The sequence below is a fragment of the Chiloscyllium plagiosum genome, unplaced genomic scaffold (assembly GCF_037043375.1).
Source record: "Chiloscyllium plagiosum isolate Xiang-an unplaced genomic scaffold, Cpla_swu_hap1 HiC_scaffold_31, whole genome shotgun sequence".
In the NCBI taxonomy this organism is placed as follows: Eukaryota; Metazoa; Chordata; class Chondrichthyes; order Orectolobiformes; family Hemiscylliidae; genus Chiloscyllium; species Chiloscyllium plagiosum.
The window spans coordinates 22,723,355-22,743,459 of NW_028270169.1; the positions used below are offsets into that span (position 1 = coordinate 22,723,355).

The 20,105-nt window shown below is 40.4% G+C and overlaps 1 protein-coding gene across 1 annotated transcript in view; it reads left to right on the forward strand.

The window, feature by feature from the left end:
- LOC122564002 (EF-hand calcium-binding domain-containing protein 5-like) overlaps nt 1-20,105 on the forward strand; it is a 174,815-nt gene that overhangs the window by 74,681 nt on the left and 80,029 nt on the right. Inside the window, exon 6 of the mRNA XM_043718422.2 lies at nt 19,478-19,633. Within this exon, the coding sequence (XP_043574357.2) occupies nt 19,478-19,633 (156 nt within the window). The remainder of the gene's footprint in view (nt 1-19,477; nt 19,634-20,105) is intronic.

Genomic DNA, 20,105 nt, shown 5'->3' on the forward strand with positions numbered 1-20,105 from the left:
TGAGCCTAGGGGGTGGCGGGGTGGCTCAGTGGTTAGCACCACTGCCTCACAGCACCAGGGTCCCAGGTTCAATTCCAGCCTCAGGAGACTGTGTGGAGTTTTCACATTCTCCCCATGTCTGCGTGGGTTTCCTCCCACAGTCCAAAGATGTGCAGGTTAGGTGAATTGGCCATGCTAAATTGCCCATAGTGTTAGGTGCATTAGTCAGAGTGAAATGGGTCTGGGTGGATTACTCTTTGGAGGGTTGGTGTGGACTGGTTGGGCTGAAGGGCCTGTTTCCACACTGTAGGGAATGGAATCTAATCTCATCCTGATTCAGAGTAGAAACACTACCACTGTTCCACCAGATCCTTGATTTTCCCAATGTAACCTTTTTGAAAATTTAATCTATTTTTTCAAACAACCTGTTCAGAGATGTTATTATATGCCTCTGGAGTAGGTGGGACTTGAACCCAGGCCACTCTGGTCCAGGGACAGGGACACTACCACTGCATCACAAGAGCCCTGATTTTCTCAGTGTAATACCTCAGCTCAACCATCTTCGGCTGTTTCAAAAACCATCCCCATTTTATCACACAGTTCGAAGTAAGAATGTTAACTGATGTTGCAGAGTTCGGCGTCGTTCATAATTGCTCAGATATTGAAACTGGCATATTCAGATACAGTAAGAGCTTCAGAGTGTTTTTCTGGGCTTTTTGCTCCAGGGACAGACTATTAATCTTCTGGTTCAATCTCGCACCTCCTGATCACTTTTGAGTTAAAATTAGCCCTTAAGTGTTAAGCATAGGTAGTTTCAGTGTTAACCATTGACAATAAAAGCATAACCAAAACACATGAAAACAGGAAGCTGGACACATTCACGGAATTTTGAATAATGTACAGATATATCTTAGCCCTGTAAAAAATGCGTAGGAGCATAAATGGTTTTGTTTTATTATAGAATTCATACAGTGTGAAAACAGCCCATTTGGCCCAACAAGTCCACACCGACCCTTCAAAGAGTAACCCACCCAGACCCATTCCCTTGACTAATGCATCTAACCTACACATCCATGAACACTATGAGCAATTTAGCATGGCCAATTCACCTAATGTGCACATCTGTGGACTGCGGGAGGAAACCCATACAGACACAGGGAAAATGCGCAAACTCCAAACAGACAGTCGCCTGAGGCTGGAATCAAACCTGTGTCTCTGGCACTGTGAGGCAACAGTGCTTACCACTGAGCCACCGTGCCACCCTATTTAGTCAGTCACACGCTGTAGCTGTTCTTTCAAATATCTGAAAAGAAGATTGGGTTACATATGAAATATCTCCACAGAGGCTGGTATCCTGACACCAAGTGACCCTTTATTTACCTGTGGAGAGTCCTTGACACTGATCCAGCTCTCTCAGAGCCAGCTCTCAGGGTGAACAGGATGTCTGACACTCCTGTTCTTATCTATCAGCCAGGGCTTCCTAATTGGACCAGATTAACAACCATGGTCAGACAACTCATATTCTATGTGGTCCACCTGGCTGACCTTATTACAATCACTACAAAAAGAATGGCAATAGCCCATGTTAACATAAAATTTGTCTGTAGGACCACACTCAATGTCACAACTAATTAATCATAGCAACAGTCTTTCTGACTAACCTCAGTTTGCAACTGCATTTAAAGGTACTAACCTTTACCAGAAAAGTGACTTTGTACTTCCCCAAACACAGTGCATGCGTTTTATATCCTGTTTTCATGGGCTAGCGAATCGAGAAACGTCACTTTTCATCTCAGTTCTTTGTTTTGCGAAGTGTGAAATAAATTAGGTTTTCATTGTGATGAGAAACAGGAAGTATTCCTATAACAGATGTTTAGAAAATCTGGGAGGCCCAGGAGACTGTTGTTGCTATCAAAACCTGATTTTCCATTCACTAATGGATCGAGTTTAATCTTGTGCAGTTTAGATTTATGGCACAAACATTACCCAAGAATGATCCTCTAGTTTTTTTGAATAATGCTGTATTTGGAGAGCAATGTGAGCACAATAATAAATTGTAAGGACAACCAGACTTTAAGTAAGATCCTCAAAAGATTACCATTTAACATATTAAAATGTGTTTGCCTGCTGAATGTAAGTGAAACAAAGGACGGTAGAAGTTATTTCATAGCTGAAATATAATCTAGACGTTTGGATAATGAAAGCTAGGAATCTTGATATCAGATGACTGCTTTACCACTAGTTAATCCAGAGTACCTGCTATTTTTATAAGAGCATGAAAACAGACCCTTCAGTCCAAAACGTCCATGCTGACCAAAAGGGAAGAAACTATGAGGCTTTGCCACTCAACACACATATGTGCACAAAATTGGGACTGTAATGTTACAATAAAATTTTTGATCCAGGTTTGAGCTCAGGGAGATCCTGTCCATCCAATTTCTGTATTTATTAGTAAATTTTTATGAGTGAAAATTCACTTTTGGGTTTCGTTTTACACCTGGATGGAAGATTGACTAGCTGGTAAGAAACAGAGTAGTTTAAATGGGTTATATTCTGGTTGGAAAGTAATTTTTGAAATGAACTCATTGAGACTACAAAGGGATTAGAACAGGCAAACATTCTGTGATTCTATTAAAGGGAAAAATGATGTATGATGTGGGAAAGTATGAAATTCTCTATTTAGGAAGGAGGGATAAGAAAGAACCATAATATCTTAATTGTGAGCGATTGTAGAGCTCTGAGGTACAGAGATATCTGGCTGTCCCAGTACATGAAGCACAGGAGGTTAGTATGCAGGTAGAGCAAGTAATCTGTAAAGCTAATGGAATATTACTATTATTTATTGAGAGGGGAATTGAATACAAAAGTGGGGATATTATGCAAGTTATACAGGACATTGGTGAGATCATGAGGAGCATGAATAGGATAAATAGACAAGGTCTTTTCCCTGGGATGGGGGAGTCCAGAACTAAAGGGCATAGATTTAAGGTGAGAGGGTAAACATTTAAAAGGGACCTAAGGGGCAACATTTTCATGCAAAAGGTGATGCGTGTATGGAATGAACTGCCAGAGGAAGTGATGGATGCTGGTACAATTGCTACATTTAAAAAGCATCTGGATGGATATATGGATAGGAAGGGTTTAGAGGGATATGGGCCAAATGCTGGCAATGGGACTAGATTAGTTTAGGATATCTGGTTGGCATAGACGAGTTGCACCGGAGGGTCTGTTTCTGTGCTGTACATCCATATGATTCTACTGTGTATAGTATTGGTCTCATTATGTAGTGAAACAATTAAAAACCAGAGAATGTTTACCAGACTAATACCTTGACGAGAACATTGTCTTTTGAAGGAAGGTTAGGCTGGTCAGGTGGTGGAGTCAGGTCAAAATGGAAGAAATGTTTCTTCTTTTGAGAGAATCTGGATCTAAGTGTCACAGGTCAAGAATAAGGGTTTGACAATTTCAAACAGAGATGAGATTTAATTTTCTCACAGAAGGCCATGAGGCATGGGAACTCTGACCCTCAAAAAATGGCTGAAGAGTCCTTGAATTTTTTTTTAAAAGAAGCAGATAGAATCTTCATAAGCAAGTCATGATGGGTTATCAGGAATGGACAGGAATCTGGAGTAATTAGATCAGAATTGATCTTATTGATTGGCAGGCAGAGCAGTATCCAGGAGTCTACTCTTGGTCCTAATTCATATGTGCAGGGATTATGATGCAGACTGCTCTGTGTTACTCCTGATGTCATTTATCATCTGTAAATTTCAGTTCAGATGTGAGTTTTTGGGTGGCATGGTGGCTCAGTGGTTAGCATTGCTGCCTCACAGCACTAGGGTCCTAGGTTCGATTCCAGCCTTGGGTGACTGTCTGTGTGGAGTTTGCACATTCTCCCTGTGTCTGCGTGGGTTTCCTCGAGGTGCTCCGGTTTCCTCCCACAATCCAAAAGATGTGCAGGTCAGGTGAATTAGCCATGCTAAATTGCCCATAGTGTTAGGTGCATTAGTCAAATGGAATGGGTCTGGGTGGATTACTCTTTCGAGGGTCGTTGGGCCGAAGGGCCTGTTTCCACACGTAGGGAATCTAATTTTATAAGTTAAAAATAACAGTTAATCGTATATTGGGGAAGTATTCCATTATTTAAGAAATAACTTGGGAATAATTTATATTTTCACAAAAATAAGAGAAACCTTGTGGGATTGTCCTCTTAATCTGAGCATCTTTCACAATGGAATTTAGAGACATTTGATACGTTCCACCAATCTTGGGTACCATGGGGCAGCACGGTGGCTCAGTGGTTAGCTGCCTCACAGTGCCAGGGTCCCGGGGTCGAGTCCCACCTTAGGTGACTGTCTGTGTGGAGTTTGCATGTTCTCCCTGTGTCTGCGTGGGTTTACTCTGGGTGCTCTGGTTTCCTCCTACACTCCAAAGATGTGCAGGTCAGATGAATTGGCCATTCTCAGTTGCCCATTGTGTTAGGTGTGTTAGAAAGGGGTAAATATTTGGTAGGGGAATGAGTCTGGATGCGTTGCTCTTCAGATATGTACAGCTGTCTTCTCTTGGAGTCCTTCTTTGCAGCACAATCTTGTCAGGTTAGAGACCAGTCATGTTCTGTTTTCAGGTAGTAATTGTTATATTCTGATAATTTATTTTTCAATGACACACTGCAAAGCTTTCAGACATTTAAATAGCTTTCCACTGTATTAGTGAATGAGTACAAGTGAGGCAAATGTGTAGGGCATAGAGTAAGTGGGACGTTGAGTGGGAATCATTTGGATAGGACAGCAGGGTTGTTAAAACTGTGAAGACAGCTCAGAGAGGTGTCAGAGCTTTAGAAGGAGTTTCAGAGTGTCAGGTAGGGATTTGGAGAATCGAGAGAGTTGGAGGGTTGTAGTGTATAGTATGTGGTTGTCAGATTTCCAGAATGGGAGGGGTCACAAGTAATCAGAAGGTTGCAGAATCAGGGCTAAAGTTGGTGAGTCTAGTGGAGTCGGGGGTCGGGTATCAGGAAGACATTGGGTGTATCAGTTCTGCAGTTCCCCAGAAAAGCTAAACATTCTTTTGCTTTGTCTGATTTTTCCTGTATAAGAATCCAGGTAAATAAGTCAAATCTGTCCTAAGTTTCCAATTCTAATTCCAAGATGGAGTCAGTTGTGCGGGATCACGGGAGTTGGGGAATTGACCATCTAGTGTTTAATCTTTCTGAGCAATTTCCATGGAATCAGTTCATCAAAACATCTAAGAAGTCTGGGTGCATATACTTGCAGTCTCTGATATCATAGCATTGACTAAGATAGGGATAGTGGCATGTCCATGTATATACTGTAGCTCCCACAGCGCAAATTCACCCCATAGCATCCTTTCACCCAATAATCTCCATCTCCAGTCCTACACTCCTTTCTTTCCCCATTGCCTCTCCCGACTCCATTTCCTCTCTTCCACCTGGCCCTTCATTCACTCTCTCCCTCAGCAATGGCCTCTCCCCACTAAACATCAGGGATTGTTGACTGGTTTAATTTCTAAACTGTTCAAACTGACTGTCATTTTTCATGAAGACAAGATCCAGCTTGGTTGTGGTAGATGCTGCATGCCAATGACCTCGTGGTACAAATTCAAACCTGAATATTAGACTATGTTTATCATGGCTTAAGCCTTTGAAAACATTCCCCTTTAAGGTGGCAACATCTTCAGGAGAATAGATGTAAGTGCAAACTTGTTGACAGAAAAACATGGAGTATGATCTCAGCCTAGCAATCCTTTTGCAAATTGGCAACAAAATAAAACAGCAGATGAAGGGAGTAAAATTATTAAATGCAACTGCAACAATATGATGAAATGCCAAAACATTCTGCTTCCAGTACTTGAATGCTTCCTTTAAGTAATGAATTTTGGAAAGGTATTATTTTAAAAGCTCGATTTTAAGACTGAATTATTTTGTAAGTGAATCAGTGTTAAAGAAGTGTATCAAAAGTGTATCAAGGAAGCACAATGTCCGTGTGAGTTCCTGCAATTGCTTGCTTCTGATTTTTGTTTTGAGTTTAGTAACTGCACATTAGAAACCAGCCACAGTTCTAAATATGTTACTGCAGGTTTTATTGCGGTTCCACTCATTTCCTCAACAGCTTTGAGCTTTTTACTAATGGCCTTCACTCTTTGTCACGACAACATCCTGTGTTTTCATTCGCCACACTTCTTTTCTGTCAGGGCTTCTTGAGTTCAGCCAGTCGGCTGGAATTTATTGGGGTGGGGGACATGAGGAAGTGTGGTGGAAGAGCAGTTTCCTTTGCTGACTGCTCAGAAAGCTGGCCTTGTTCATGACTACTTCCCCTTCCCTTTTGTTTTGCACTTTTCATTGTCTCCTTGTTGATAAAACCTTTGGCATGAGCTAATGTTTCCCCTGCAAGCTGCAATCATTGGCACACAAGTCTTTATTTCTATACATAGCTGAATCTTTTAAAAAATTGTTTTTCAATTTTCTTATTGTTCCATTTTTGCATTCCTCCTACTGACCTGGTTTGGGATTTCACACCGTGTCCTTCAGCTCTTAGAAACAGGCTTTTTTTCAGTATGATATTCATCTCATATTTGGTTGCTGACCCAGCATTGTTAGTGGGTGAAACTGGCAGAAGAGAAGCCCAAACTTCTTTCTGGCCTTGCAAAGCAATTAAAAACAGATGTGTCTATTTAGGCCTCCTCTGGAGTACAGCTCCTCTTCCACCTGTTCAAATTGTGGTCAATGATTATTCGATCCCAAATTGGAGAAAGTGAGGAATACAGATGCTGGATATCAGAATTGAGAGTGTGGTGCTGGAAGAGCACAGCAGGTCAGGCAGCATCCAAGAAGCAGGAGAATCAACGTTTCGGACATAAGGTCTTCATCAGGAATGAGGCTTGTGGGCCAGTGGGCTGAGAGATAAGTGGGAGGGGGGTGGGGCTGGAACGGAGGTGGCTGAGAATGCTATAGGTAAATGAAGGTGAGAGGTCAGAGAGGAGGGTGGAGCAGTTAGGTGGGAAGGAAGATGGACAGGTCACCAGGGTGGTGCCGAGTTGGAGGCTTGGGACTGGGATAATATTGGGGGAGGGGAAATGAGGAAACTGTTGAAATCCACATTGATCCTATGTGGTTGCAGGGTCCCAAAGCGGAATATGAGGCATTCTTCCTCCAAACGTTGGGTGGTAAAGGTTTGTTGATGGATGAGGCCCAGGACCTGCATGTCCTTGTCAGAGTGGGAGGGGGAGTTGAAGTGTTCAGCCATGGGGTGATGGGGTTGGTTGGTGCCGGTATCCCAGAGATGTTCTCTGAAATGATCCTCAAGGAGGCGTCTTGTCTTCCTGGTGGAGAGGAGACCACATCAGGTGCAATGGATACAATAGACAACATTGGTGAAAGTACAGGTAAATTTCTATTGGATGTGGAAGGATCCTTTGGGGCAGATCCTTTGGGCGGATGTGAGAGGAGTGGTGTAGATGCAGGTTTTGCACTTCCTATGGTGGCAGGGGAAGGTGCTGGAAGTGGGGTGTGGGCTGGTGGGGGAGCGTGGACATGACGAGGAAGTCGTGGAGGGAATGGTCTCTCAGGAACACTGATAGGGGTGGGAAGGGAAAATTATATCTGGTGGTGGGGTCTGTTTGTAGGTGGCAGAAGTGGCGGAGGATAATGCGATATATGCAGAGGTTGGTGGGGTGGAAGGTGAGGACGAGTGGCGTTCTATCTTTCCCAGATGGCTTCATTCTTCCAAGATCATAATTTCCCTTCCCACATGGTTGAGGACGCCATCCAGTGCATCTCCTCCACTCCCCGTTCAACTACCCTTTAACCCACCCCTCCCAATGCAACAAGGACAGAACCCCACTGGTCCTTGGATGCTGCCTGACCCACTGTTCTTTTCCAGCATCACACTCTTGACTTCGATTCCAACTTGTTAAGATAGAAAATGCAATCAGCTTCAGGGAGCAGGCTTTGTCATTTGCTCAGGAGAACAGTAAAGATAAAATGCTTGATGGAAAATTCCAGGATATTGACCATAACAAAGGAATAGTGATAATTCTTTTTCCTTTCCCTTCCCAGAAGGGTGGGCACCACAGCTGGTTTGGGCATCCACCCAAAAGGCAGTATTACCCAGTGTGATGGGATTTGAGTAAGGGTCAGACAATCCTTATAAAACTCGTGGGTATTCTGCACTGGCCTTGTGGGCAAGAAAGTGTCATAGACATTTGGAGACTAGGACCTCTGTTTTGCTAAGTGGGCAAAAATTTTTCAGATGGAATTTAATGGGGGGAACTGCGAGGTCATACATTTTGATAGAAAGGATGAAAAGGCAAACTGCCATTTAAATGGAGAGAGACTCGAAAGTGCAGCACAGAGGAATCTGGGTGTTCTTGGTGCATGAAACACAAAAAGTTAGCCTTAAGGTGTAGAAAAACTTATCAAGACAAATACCCTTTTTTGACTTTATTTTTGGGGTTTGGAACTTAAAAATGGGAAAGTCTTGTTACAGCTATGCAGGGTGTTGGTGAGGCAGTTCAAAAGAGATTCAACTGGCTACTTTCTGGGATGAAGTGGTTGACTTATCAAGAACATCTGCAGGTTGTTAAACGTCAAAAGGTTCAGAAAAGATTTACAAGGATGTTGCTAGGGCTAAAGGGTTTGAGCTATAGGGAGAGACTGAATAGGCTGGGGCTGTTTTCACTGGAGCACGGAGGCTGAGGGGTGACCTTTATAGATGTTTATAAAATCATGAGGGACATGGATAGGATAAGTAGTCAAGATCTTTTCTTCCCAGAGTAGGGGAGTCCAAAACTAGAGGGCATGGGTTTAAGGTAAGAGGGGAAAGATTTAAAAGGGACCTAAGGGGCAACTGTTACATGCAGACGGTGGTGCATGTATGGAATGAGCTGCCAGAGGAAGTGGTGGAGGCTGGTACAATTACAGCATTTAAAAGGCATCTGGATGGGTATGTGAATAGAAAGACAATAGAGGGATATGAGCCAATTGCAGGCAAATAGGACTACATTAATTTGTCTCTGTGCCTCTGTGTCCTGGGATGCAGAAGCACTGCCGGTCATCACCATCGATGACTATGAACTCAATGTCATCCATCAGTTTGCGTACCTTGGCTATACCATCATTGACAACCTCTCCTTGGACACAGTGATTGACAAGAGGATCGGGAAAGCAGTCTTAACTCTTGCTTGCCTCATGATTCAAGTATGGACAAATCCCAAGCTGACAACGAAGACAAAAATGTCAGACTACAATGCCTGCATGATAAGCATGATGCTGTACGGCAGTGAAATGTGGACTACGTATGCCAGACAGGACAGAAGACTGAACACCTTCCAGTTGAGGAGTATCCGCTGTATCCTGGGCATATCCTGGCAAGACAGAGTGTCCAACATAGCGGTCCTATCTAATGCTGGCCTTCCCAGCATGTACACACTGCTCAGGCAGCAGAGACTGTATGGAGAATGGCCGCATCTGGTTGGGAATGGATGAGTTGGACTGAAGGGTCCATCTGTACGACTCTGTGACTCTCTGACGCTTTAGCATGAAGGATGGTCTTATTGAAATGTACAAGATTTTTATCGGGTAGATGTTGAGAAGATGTTTCCAATAGTAAGGGAATCTCAAACTAAGGGGCATGTTGATAAAATCAGGGGATATTCGCATATAAGTAATATGCAAAGGAATTTCTTCTCTTGGAAGGTAGTGAATGTCTAGAATTTTCTACCCTAGAGCGTCCTGGAGGCCAGATCACTCTCAGTATTTAATGAGGAGCTAGATAATTTGTTTTGAAAATATGTCAGAGCCACTCAACCTAAAACAAACCCACAGTTTGACACAATGCAAGGCTAGTAGCTCTGCAATTACAACTCCTTTGTACCATCACTTAAAATTGGACAATCATGTGATACTTAGTTCTGTTACATTGAGATACGAACACTCTGGGGCTAGCAGATAGGCTGGTTTTGTTTATTTTGCAAAACAATATGAACCAGTTTGCATGAATCCTGTTGAATAACCACAGGAAATGAAAATGTGAACATCATGTCTAATGAACGTCACGTTTGGTGCTTGAGCAGAATTACATTACACTGACTGAATTTTGTCAAGAAACTGTCTTTCAGATAGGTGCACATTAAAACAAAACAGTCCAGTGTTTCAATATAAACAGTGAAAAGGACACCAGATAAACATTAATTTTATTATTTTGTTATTGGAGAATATCTTTACAGTGTCATAGAATTGTTACACTGCAAACTGAGACCATTTAGCCCCTTGCTCTGCTCTAGCTCTTCAAATGTTCATCACTGCCTAAGGCCAATTTCCTGTTTTCTCTCCATATCCCTTGCACACTATTTCTATCCAAATAGTGATACAATGCCCTCTTGAATGTCTAAATTGAAGCTTCCACCAGCCTATTTTCAGGCAATGCATTCTATACCTGAATATTCACTACATGAAAAGATTTTTTTCTTCTCCATCACCCTTGCTTCTTTTGCAAATCACTTTCAATCCCTCTTGTTCTTGTCCCTTTTCTAGCAGGAAAAACATCTCCCTATTCACTCTTTCCAGCCCACTCATGACTTTCAAATCCTCTATCAAATCTCTTCTTTGAAAAGAGAACAGTTCCAATTTCTTTAATCTATCCTCATAACTGAAATTTTTCATTCCTGGAACCGTTTGTGCACTCTTGCCAATGCATTCACTTCTTTTCTATAATGTTGCACCCACAACTGTACACAACATTCCAGATGAAGTCTGGCAAGTCTAACATCACCTCCTTCCTCTTGTATCCTATGGTCCTATTAAAAGAATTGAGAATACTGTACACTTTAGTACCTCCTCTTTCCATCTGGCCTGCTACCTTCAGTGATCTGTGCACATATATACCCAGGTTCCTCTAGTCTGGCACCTCTTTAAAATTGTACCCCTTATTTTGTATTGTCTTTCAAACTTCTTCCTACCAAAGTGCTTCACCTCACAGTTCTCTGCTTTAAACCTCGTCTGCCTCTTATCTGCCCATTCCTTCAACTTTGAGAAAGTGAGGACTGCAGATGCTGGAGAGTCAGTGTCGAAAAGTGTGCCATTAGAAAAACATAGCAGTTCAGGCAGTATCCGAGGAATAGGAGAGTCGATGTTTCAGGCATAAGTCCTTCCACCAACTTGTCAATTATGTTTTTCAAGTTCCACACTGCCCTCCTCAATTTATAAACTCCTAATTGTTGTGTCATCAAACTTTGAAATTATCACAAAGCTGCAGGTCGTTATTGTATATCAGGGACAGGAAGGGTTCCAATACCAATCCCCAGGGAACTCTGCAACAAACCTTTATCCAGTCCCAAAACATTCTTTGACCATTACTCTCTGTTTCCTATCATTCAGCTAATTTTGTAACCATATTTGGGAGAAAGAAACAAAATATTTTTTATGAGAGTTAGTACTAGTCCAGCCTCTCCTACAACCTTCTTTGTTAAAATGTGACTAAGAGAAAGGTCAGAGTTTAAATATTCTGTGGTGAGTGGTGTACCTCATGATTTCTCAAAGTCCTTCCACTCCCTCCACCACCAGCACATTGTGGCGGTGGTGTGTGCTATCCACAGGATACACTGTTGCAACTTTGCAAGGCATCTTCAACATCTTCTCAAACCTGTGACCTCCACCACTTAGAAGGAGTTCTTTTTATGCCTTTTGTCTGATAACATGAAGCATTTTGAATATTTTTACTGCTTTAAAGACACCATGCAAATGGAAACAAAATGGAAATTGCTGGAAAAGTTCAGCAGGTCTGGCAGCATCAGTGGAAAGACATAAGAGTTTCAGGTCCAGTGAGCCTTTCTAGAACAGAAGTTCTGTAATTAGAAATTTTTGGTGTATTTTTGAAACACAATTAGTGATGTTCTCTCAGTTTGTATACAGCCCAGTTTTTGGGTTGCTCCCATAACTAGCTCCACATTGTCAAAGCTACATTTGGACTGCATTTTCTGAGCGTAAACAAAGTGTTACGTATAGGAATCAAATGTAAATTATGCATGTCAAATTCTTTTGAATGAAGAAACTGAATACACTCTCTTAATGTATCAACACCACAGCATCACATTTAACTTTTCAATGTAAGGTCTTTAATATATGGAATGCAGGTATACTTTTCAGTACACAGTCTATGTGACATGGTTCTGGAATATAACTCGATCAGATAATATGGAAATCCTAAAATAGATCTACTGACCTGGTCAGCTGTATTGTTTGACTGATTTGACCCAGATTAACAGTTGATGTTGCTGCAGTTGTAGATAACTAGAGTAAATTTAAACCAGGCAATGGTTAACAAATTAAAGAGAACATCATTTGAATTCAATTAATCAATCTCCTCTTCCAAAACTGGGGTGAGTTGCTGCATATTGCAAACTGAAACAAACAGTGTTTAAGGTGAACGCCTTAGCTAGTGCCCCACATAGATTTTTTAGTCAATCTGTTCAGGAATGTTCTTCTACACCCTCTGGAGCAGGTCAGACATGAACCCTGGCCCCCGGCTCAAAACTACCAGTATGCCACAAAAGCCCTTCAAAATAATTTATAGGTATTTTCTAATTCTAAATAATTTATTGCTGGATTATCAAATACAATTCATGTGTGATAAACAAGAATAATAGGAAGAGTTTCATTTTCATCTTGCTAATTGGGTGCTATGACCCTTAGGAATTAGTGAGGATTAGGGATTGTATAAACAGCTCAAGTATGATTGACCGGCCTTTACAAAAGTGCTTGCTATTACATACAACTGGCCTGTGTAATGAAGCTTAAAATGTCAATTTTATACCGTTTAAGCACTGGATATAAATATTCTGTTGATAACAGAGGGAGTTAGCATGACATCAGAACTAGAATATTACTGTCAAATTAGATCATATATCTGATTAGAACAGAGGTCATGTTGCAGCTGCACAGGACATTGGTTAGGCCACCTTAGAATACTGCATTCAATTCTGGTCTCCTTGCTGTAGGAAGGATGTGGTTAAACTTGGAAGCGTTTAGAAAAGATTTACAAGGATGCTGCCAGGGTTGACGGGTTTGAACTATAGGAAGAAGCTGAATAGGCTGAGGCTGTTTTCGCTGGACGGTCAGCGGCTGAGAGTTGACCTTATCGAGGTTTATAAAATCATGAGGAGCATGGATAGGGTAAATAGTCAAGGTCTTTTTTCCCAGGGTAGGGGAGTCCAAAATTAGAGGGTATAGGTTTAAGGTGAGAGGGGAAAGATTTAAAAGGCATCTCAGGGCAACTTTTTTATGCCAGTGTGGTGCATGTATGGAATGATCTGCCAGAGGAAGTGGTGGAGGCTGGTACAATTACAGCATTTAAAAGGCATCTGGATGGAGATATGAATAGGAAGGTTTTGGAGGGATATGGACCAAATGCTGACAAATGGAACTACATTAATTTAGGAAGAACTGGATGAGTTGGACCGAAGAGTCTGTTTCTGTGGTGTACATGTCTATGACTCTGTTTTACTTACCATTGAAGTTTATCCCACTGAAATAGGTTCAGCTATTCTGCTACCTCTGGTTCTTGTTGAAATTTCCTGAACCAACCTTGAGATCCTACCTTGAGCCTTAAATTGGTATTTTTCTTTCTTTCCTATTTCAGGTAAGATCTCTCATTCTCATCCATCACCTGCTTTGCTGTTTACAGACTTCTAGTTTCATAACTACCCAGAGCTACTAGATGTCTCTGAATATTGTCCCAGAAAAGTATAACTAATCACTCTAGTGACCTAAAAACTGTTCTAAAATGGTGAACTGAGAGTAGCACATATCTTGCAGTTGTTCCTGAGATTCAGACTCATTTCTTACAGTTAAGTGTTTGGAGGTATATGGGGCAAGTGTAGGTCGGTGGGCCTAGTTTAGTTTGGATTATGGTCAGCATAGAGATTGAACTGACAGGTCTGTTTCTATGCTATATAATTCTATGACTCTATGACCTCTGAAGTCAATGATATTTAATGCTGCTTGACCATTGATCTCATCTTTCAACTATCAGGTGCTCAGGCTCCATCTATTCTGTTCACTGCTCCATCATTGACTAGTGGTTCTTTGAATTGTCCCACAAATTTCTGTTGCCCTTAGCTCTTAGCACACTATCTGCAATGTCCAGCATCCAAAGAGCAGGAGAATCGACGTTTTGGGCATAAGCCCTTCTTCAGGAAGGCTTATGCCCAAAACGTTGATTCTCCTGCTCCTTGGCTGCTGCCTGACATGCTGCGCCTTTCCAGCAACACATTTTTCAGCTCTGATCTCCAGCATCTGCAGTCCTCACTTTCTCCCATCTGCAATGTCCACCCAGTTCTGGCTACTTCTTTCTCTATCCCTGGTTTCTTTCACTCTTGGCAGCTTGACTTCCCTTACTGACCTGGGTTTCTTTCCCTTCATGACTCTATCAGCTTCAACTCCTCTGCTCAGTGAGCATATCAGGTGTACTTTGTTTAAACTGATGCAATATTTCAGTGATCCTGGCATTTTTATGATTTGAGTTCCAGATTTTTAACATTGTTGATATAGCCTATCTTCCTGATGCCCGGTGGCAGTGTAAACATCATGCAGTAGCCACGGTTAAATTACTCCACAATTGAACAATCAAATTTTAATTCTGCATTCCCTGTAATCCAGTTCTGAATGATGGTGGGAAAATTAAACAACTAACGAGGAGGAGACTCCTTAATGAGGGGAAGCCCTAGTCATGAGCGCAAAAGACAATGATCTATTTTGACCTCCTCCGGATATCTCCAACATCATTGATATCAGTCTTCAGCTAATCTGATTCACTCCACGTAATATTAAGAAATGGATTAAGGCTCTGGATATTGTGAAAACTATGGATGGTGACTATATTCGGTCAATAGTACTGAAGACTTGTGTTCCAGAAGTAGCTGTGCTCCTAGCCCAGCTATTTCAATATCTATACAACACTGACATCTGTCCACCAATGTGGAAAATTCCCCAAGTACATCTTGCCCAAAATAATAATACAAATCCAATCCAATCAATTTCCCTCTCATTAGTCTGTTCTCAACAATCAGTAAAGTGATGGAAGAGATCATTGAAAATACTATCAAACTGCATTTGCTCAACAATAAAACTTGCTAACTCAGTTTGAGTTCTGTCAGGGCCACTCAGCTCCTGACCTCATTACAGTTCTGGTCCAAACATGGGCACAAGAGCTGAATTTTAGAGGTGAGTTGAAAGTGACTGCCCTTTCTATCGAGACTGCATTTGATGAGTGTAACATTCAAGGAGTCCTGGCAAAATTGAAGCTGATCAGCAGAAAGGCTCTCCATTGTTTGGAAGATGGAGTTGCTTGAGGTCAGTCATCTCAATCCTAGGATGTCACTGCAGGTGTTCTTCACGTAATACACTAGGCCCATTCATCTCTCGCTGCTTCATCAATGACTTCCCTCCATAATAAGGTCAGAAGCAGAAACGTTCACTGATGATTACACATCTGGGATTTCTCAGCTATTACAGCAAACCCAATCCAAATGCAGCAAGATCTGGACAACATCCATTTTGGGCTGATAGGTAGCTAGTAACATTTGGAACACACATCGGTGAGACAATGGCTGTCTCAAAGGGGGGAGACTCTAGCCATGTCCCCTTAGCATTCAATGGTATGACCACTTCTGAAATCCCTAATATCAGAAATTATTTAGATTAATTTAGTATATCTGGTCGGAGTGGATAAGTTGTGGTAGTGTGCTCCGAGCCAATGGCAACAGAAATTGATGGGGCAATTCAAAGAACCACTAGTCAATGATGGAGCAGTGAGCAGAATAGATAGAGCTTGAGTGCCTGATAATTGATAAATGTGATCAATGGCCAAGTAGCATTAAATATCATTACTTCAGAGGTAAGAATAATAAATCATAGTGTCATAGCATCATAGTCACAGAATCATACAGCATAGAAACAGACCCCTTGATTCAACCACTCCATGCTGACCTTAATCCCAAAATAAACTAGGCCCAACTGCCTGCACTTGGTCTATAAACCTCCAAACATTTAACTGCAAGAAATGAGCCTGAATCTGAGGAGTAACTGCAAGATACATGCTATTTGAGTTTCCAGTGACCGAAACAAAAAAAAATTGCATGAGAGAATTTTTACTTTTACTTAACAACAAAAAAATCAACATTGAGTAAACATTATTTAGTCAGTAGTTAGCACTTTAAGCTATTATAAAGATATCCCTTTTAAGCTTCTTAACACAATTGATGACACCACACCGCATTTATACATTCACCATACTTAAGACACTAAAAGAAAGCACAAATAGAAATGGAATGTGCCAATGTGAGAGAAGTGAGGGAAAGTTGAGAAAGGAAGAATAGCAAATGCAGGGAAAAGAAGGAATTCTAACAATATAAAAAGGACTAAATCTTCACTTTGAGTAGCAAGGTAAAATATAGTCATAGAAATAAAAATCAGAAAAGTATTAAAACAGTCTGCTGCTTCGCAATCCACTTAACAGTGTTATGCAGAGTTAAAATCTGTCATATTTGCTCTACCAGACCAAAAAAGAAAAACATATCAACATCATGAGTATAAGACCCTTTCCTTTCCTCTAGCCTTCCATTTCTTTTGCGGCAATGAATATTGTGTCATCATTAAGGAGAATTTTTCTGAGTATGTAAAGCCATAATGGAAAGCATTGTTACAAGGCATTCCTGTTACATTACTGAAACTGTTTGAAACAGAAGATTGCAGTCACTTGCATTTTTCTCATCTGGGTTTTCAGTACATTAGGATTCAAATAGCTAGAGTGTGTCGCCGAATAAAGGCAACAGTGTAGGTTCAATCCTTGTACTGGATGTGGTAATTCATAGACTTCTGACTTCACCCTATTCTTTTGACATGTCTAGCCTCAAGCTATACTTAAACAACTGCCACTCTCTAATGGAAAGAGATGCCTACGGTCTGGTGTGGACATTGCCCCCCGCCTCCATAACAAAAATATAAATAATTTAAAAAGCTTATAAGCTGTTTGCTATAATAAATAGCCTTACATTTTCTTTGTGAAATCTAATAAGGGATAATACTTCTGGCATGGTAATGAATTCAGTTTGGCACTTTGTTGATAATTGTAAGACTAATATGTTTTATTAACAGCAGGTATGTTAGAGTTCATGAACATCTTGTACTTTCATAGTGCCTTAAAAAATCCTCAAAGTATTACAAAGTGTTTGACATTTGGTTAGTTATTTTGAAATGTAATCAATATTCATATGTTTGAAAACAAGCGGATATTTTGCAATACATTACCACACAATAGCAATAAGTGACCTATGAATCTATATTTGGTATGCCTGAAGATAACTCACTGCTTTTATTGAATAGTACATGAGATCTTTATTTTCTACATTACCAATGCATTAGGAAAACAGGTTGTCTTCAATAATGCAGGACCCCACTGAAATGGCAGACTTCAAATTCTGCTCACGTTTTACAATGGAGCTTGAATGCTTAACTTGTTGAATAGATGATATGTGATGGAAACGGTGAAATTTATGTATATGAATTTTAATATTATTTAGTAGATGCTTGGGTTTATGGTTTCTGAGTTAGTAATCATTGGGTTTCGGTGCTCTGAAATTAATAATTGTTCATATTTCTGTGACCATGGTGATTTCTTTTAAAACACTTGTTGAGGGTTAACTTTAGAATTGACATGTATTTATATACACAAATAGTGCTTTAAGAATGAACAAGTTCTAGTGTAGAAGGAGAGGGAAGTTTTTTTTAAGCTTAAGGAAAACACCTATTGGTTAGAGAGGTTTCTTTTTAGTTCTGCTCTAAATATGGGGCAGTCCTGTGAAGTTATTTGAATAGAATGGCTAAGTAGACTCACATTCCTGAAAAGAAATATATATAGTGAACTAAATTACTTTGGAATAAAGAACTAGTGCTAGCTTCAGACCAGAAGTGTTGGTCTGAAACCATGAAGAGGTTACTTAAAGCTGAGCATACTCAAGCAGGTATTTAATAAGCCCAGGAAAAATCTACCTGCAGTTCCAATCTAAAAATTAAAATTACAAGTGACTTAAACTTGCCGACGTGTTGATAATGGTAATATTCCCTCTAAACTGCACGGATGTTTGCAGCCGCTCCAAATTGCCGCGCACAGCAATTGACACCAGCATGCTGATCATGACATTGACAAAGTTACTGCTACATACATATCTCATAGGGCTGTGCAGGCAGAAATAAAATTAGCAGGAACTTTGAATACAAGGACTCTGGTATGAGTATTATAGAAGTGCTGTTTTGGATGCTGTATCGGTGGTCTGTTTTGGGAATGATGCCAAAGCTGCTTCTTTTCAATACTTAAAAATGTATGGTGATTAATGGAAGTATACTTTTAATGTGTGTTTAAAAAGTCTTGAATTTTTATTATAAGTTGATGATTTATTTATTCTATTTTATCTTAATTTCTTGCATAATAAACTTCTGAGTTACTGTTAAAGCATGTTTACATTTCAGCAAGAGTCCACTTCATTAAAACCAAAACAAATCAAACTTGATTTAATAAGCCAAGTTCCCGTCTGGGAACTGACTTGTCTGGTAATAACATCAGTTGGAATCATATCAGATGGAAACAACAATGATGGAACTATTTAAAGCTGACTTGAGTTTGGTTTCCTGGGTTTGCATGAATGGAATCCCTATCAAAGTGATTTGGATTCAATGTGGCAAGTGGCTATTTGGCTCATTGAATATATACTGGTGCTGGTTCTATAAAGGGTCTATTTATCAGAATCACATTTGATTAATCTTTCCCTACAACTGAGCAGAAATGTAAACAAAGTATATTTTAGTCAAACAATAATAATCAACATGAATCGACAATGAAAATGAATTTTAAAATAGAAATGGATTGACTGAATTTACAATGTCTGAATTTGGATTGTTGTTTAATCATTGAACAGAATTGATTCTGGACTTCTTGACTGTAGATCAAGTCCTTTAAGGAGGCTAATAAAATGTGTAACAGATGGGTAATTTTGCTGCCTGAACCAACAGTAATTATGCTATTTGCAATTATACCAGTAGAACTGAAATGGTTTCCACTACAAGCAATGCAAAATGGCACTGTGAAAATACTTTATAAAAATTTCTTTGACTATTAGGTACAACAGTAGAACTAAAGGTCTGGTATAGAAAGGTTCTAGCTGTTCCCATAACAAGCCATCTGTACCAAATTTCATCCTGCAGTGGATTTATGCATTCATGTAGAAACATCTGTTCACTGTGAGAATCTTTCCACAATCCAGTAAAATTAATGGGAAAGGAAGTCTTGTCAGTTTTAATCTACTGGCAGTGTGATGCTGTCAGTAACTTACCAAAACCTATATCATAGGAGTCACGAATCTTTCCTGATGTGTGCTCAGGAAACATTTCAGTGTCAATGAATCACAGAGCTTTTTTTTTCTTTTCCTCCTCCAGTATATGTACTCTTACGTCAAGAGTCTGTCTGACAATCCTTTCCAGGATTTCCTCGAATATCTTTCCCACAGCTCAGATTTTTTCCGTCAAAAAAGAGAAGGCGATTGGTGGAGGAAGCAGTTTGCAGAACTGTTCCTGGCATGTGACATTGGAAAGGTCAGTGATTAGACAGTGTACTGTCTGAGATTGTGACATTTTGTGAGACAGAAAGGTAAGTAGAATTAATTCCACTTAGCCAAGTGCTTGATGAGGCATGACTGGGAATTTCCATATTTGTGTTGAGTCAAATCTGCCAGTATGCAGCTGTGGAATAGGAAGTCTGACAAGTCCCATTACGGGCCATTATTAACCAGATCCTGAATTATTCCCAACAGCACAGCACTTCCATAATGGGCAATTCAGGTTATAAGTGGAAACTGTTCTTGTGCTGCAAAAAGAAATCAGGTAGATAATTTCCAGTAAAATGGTATAGTATAGAGCTGTCTTTTGGCATCAACAAAACAACAGTTACCATTTTCTTCCTGCCTCAAGGTCAAAGGAATAAAGTTAATTCATCTCCCACCACCACTACAAGCAGATAAATGTCCTGGTGGTTTGAGAAACTAAACAGCAGATCGTACTTAGTCCT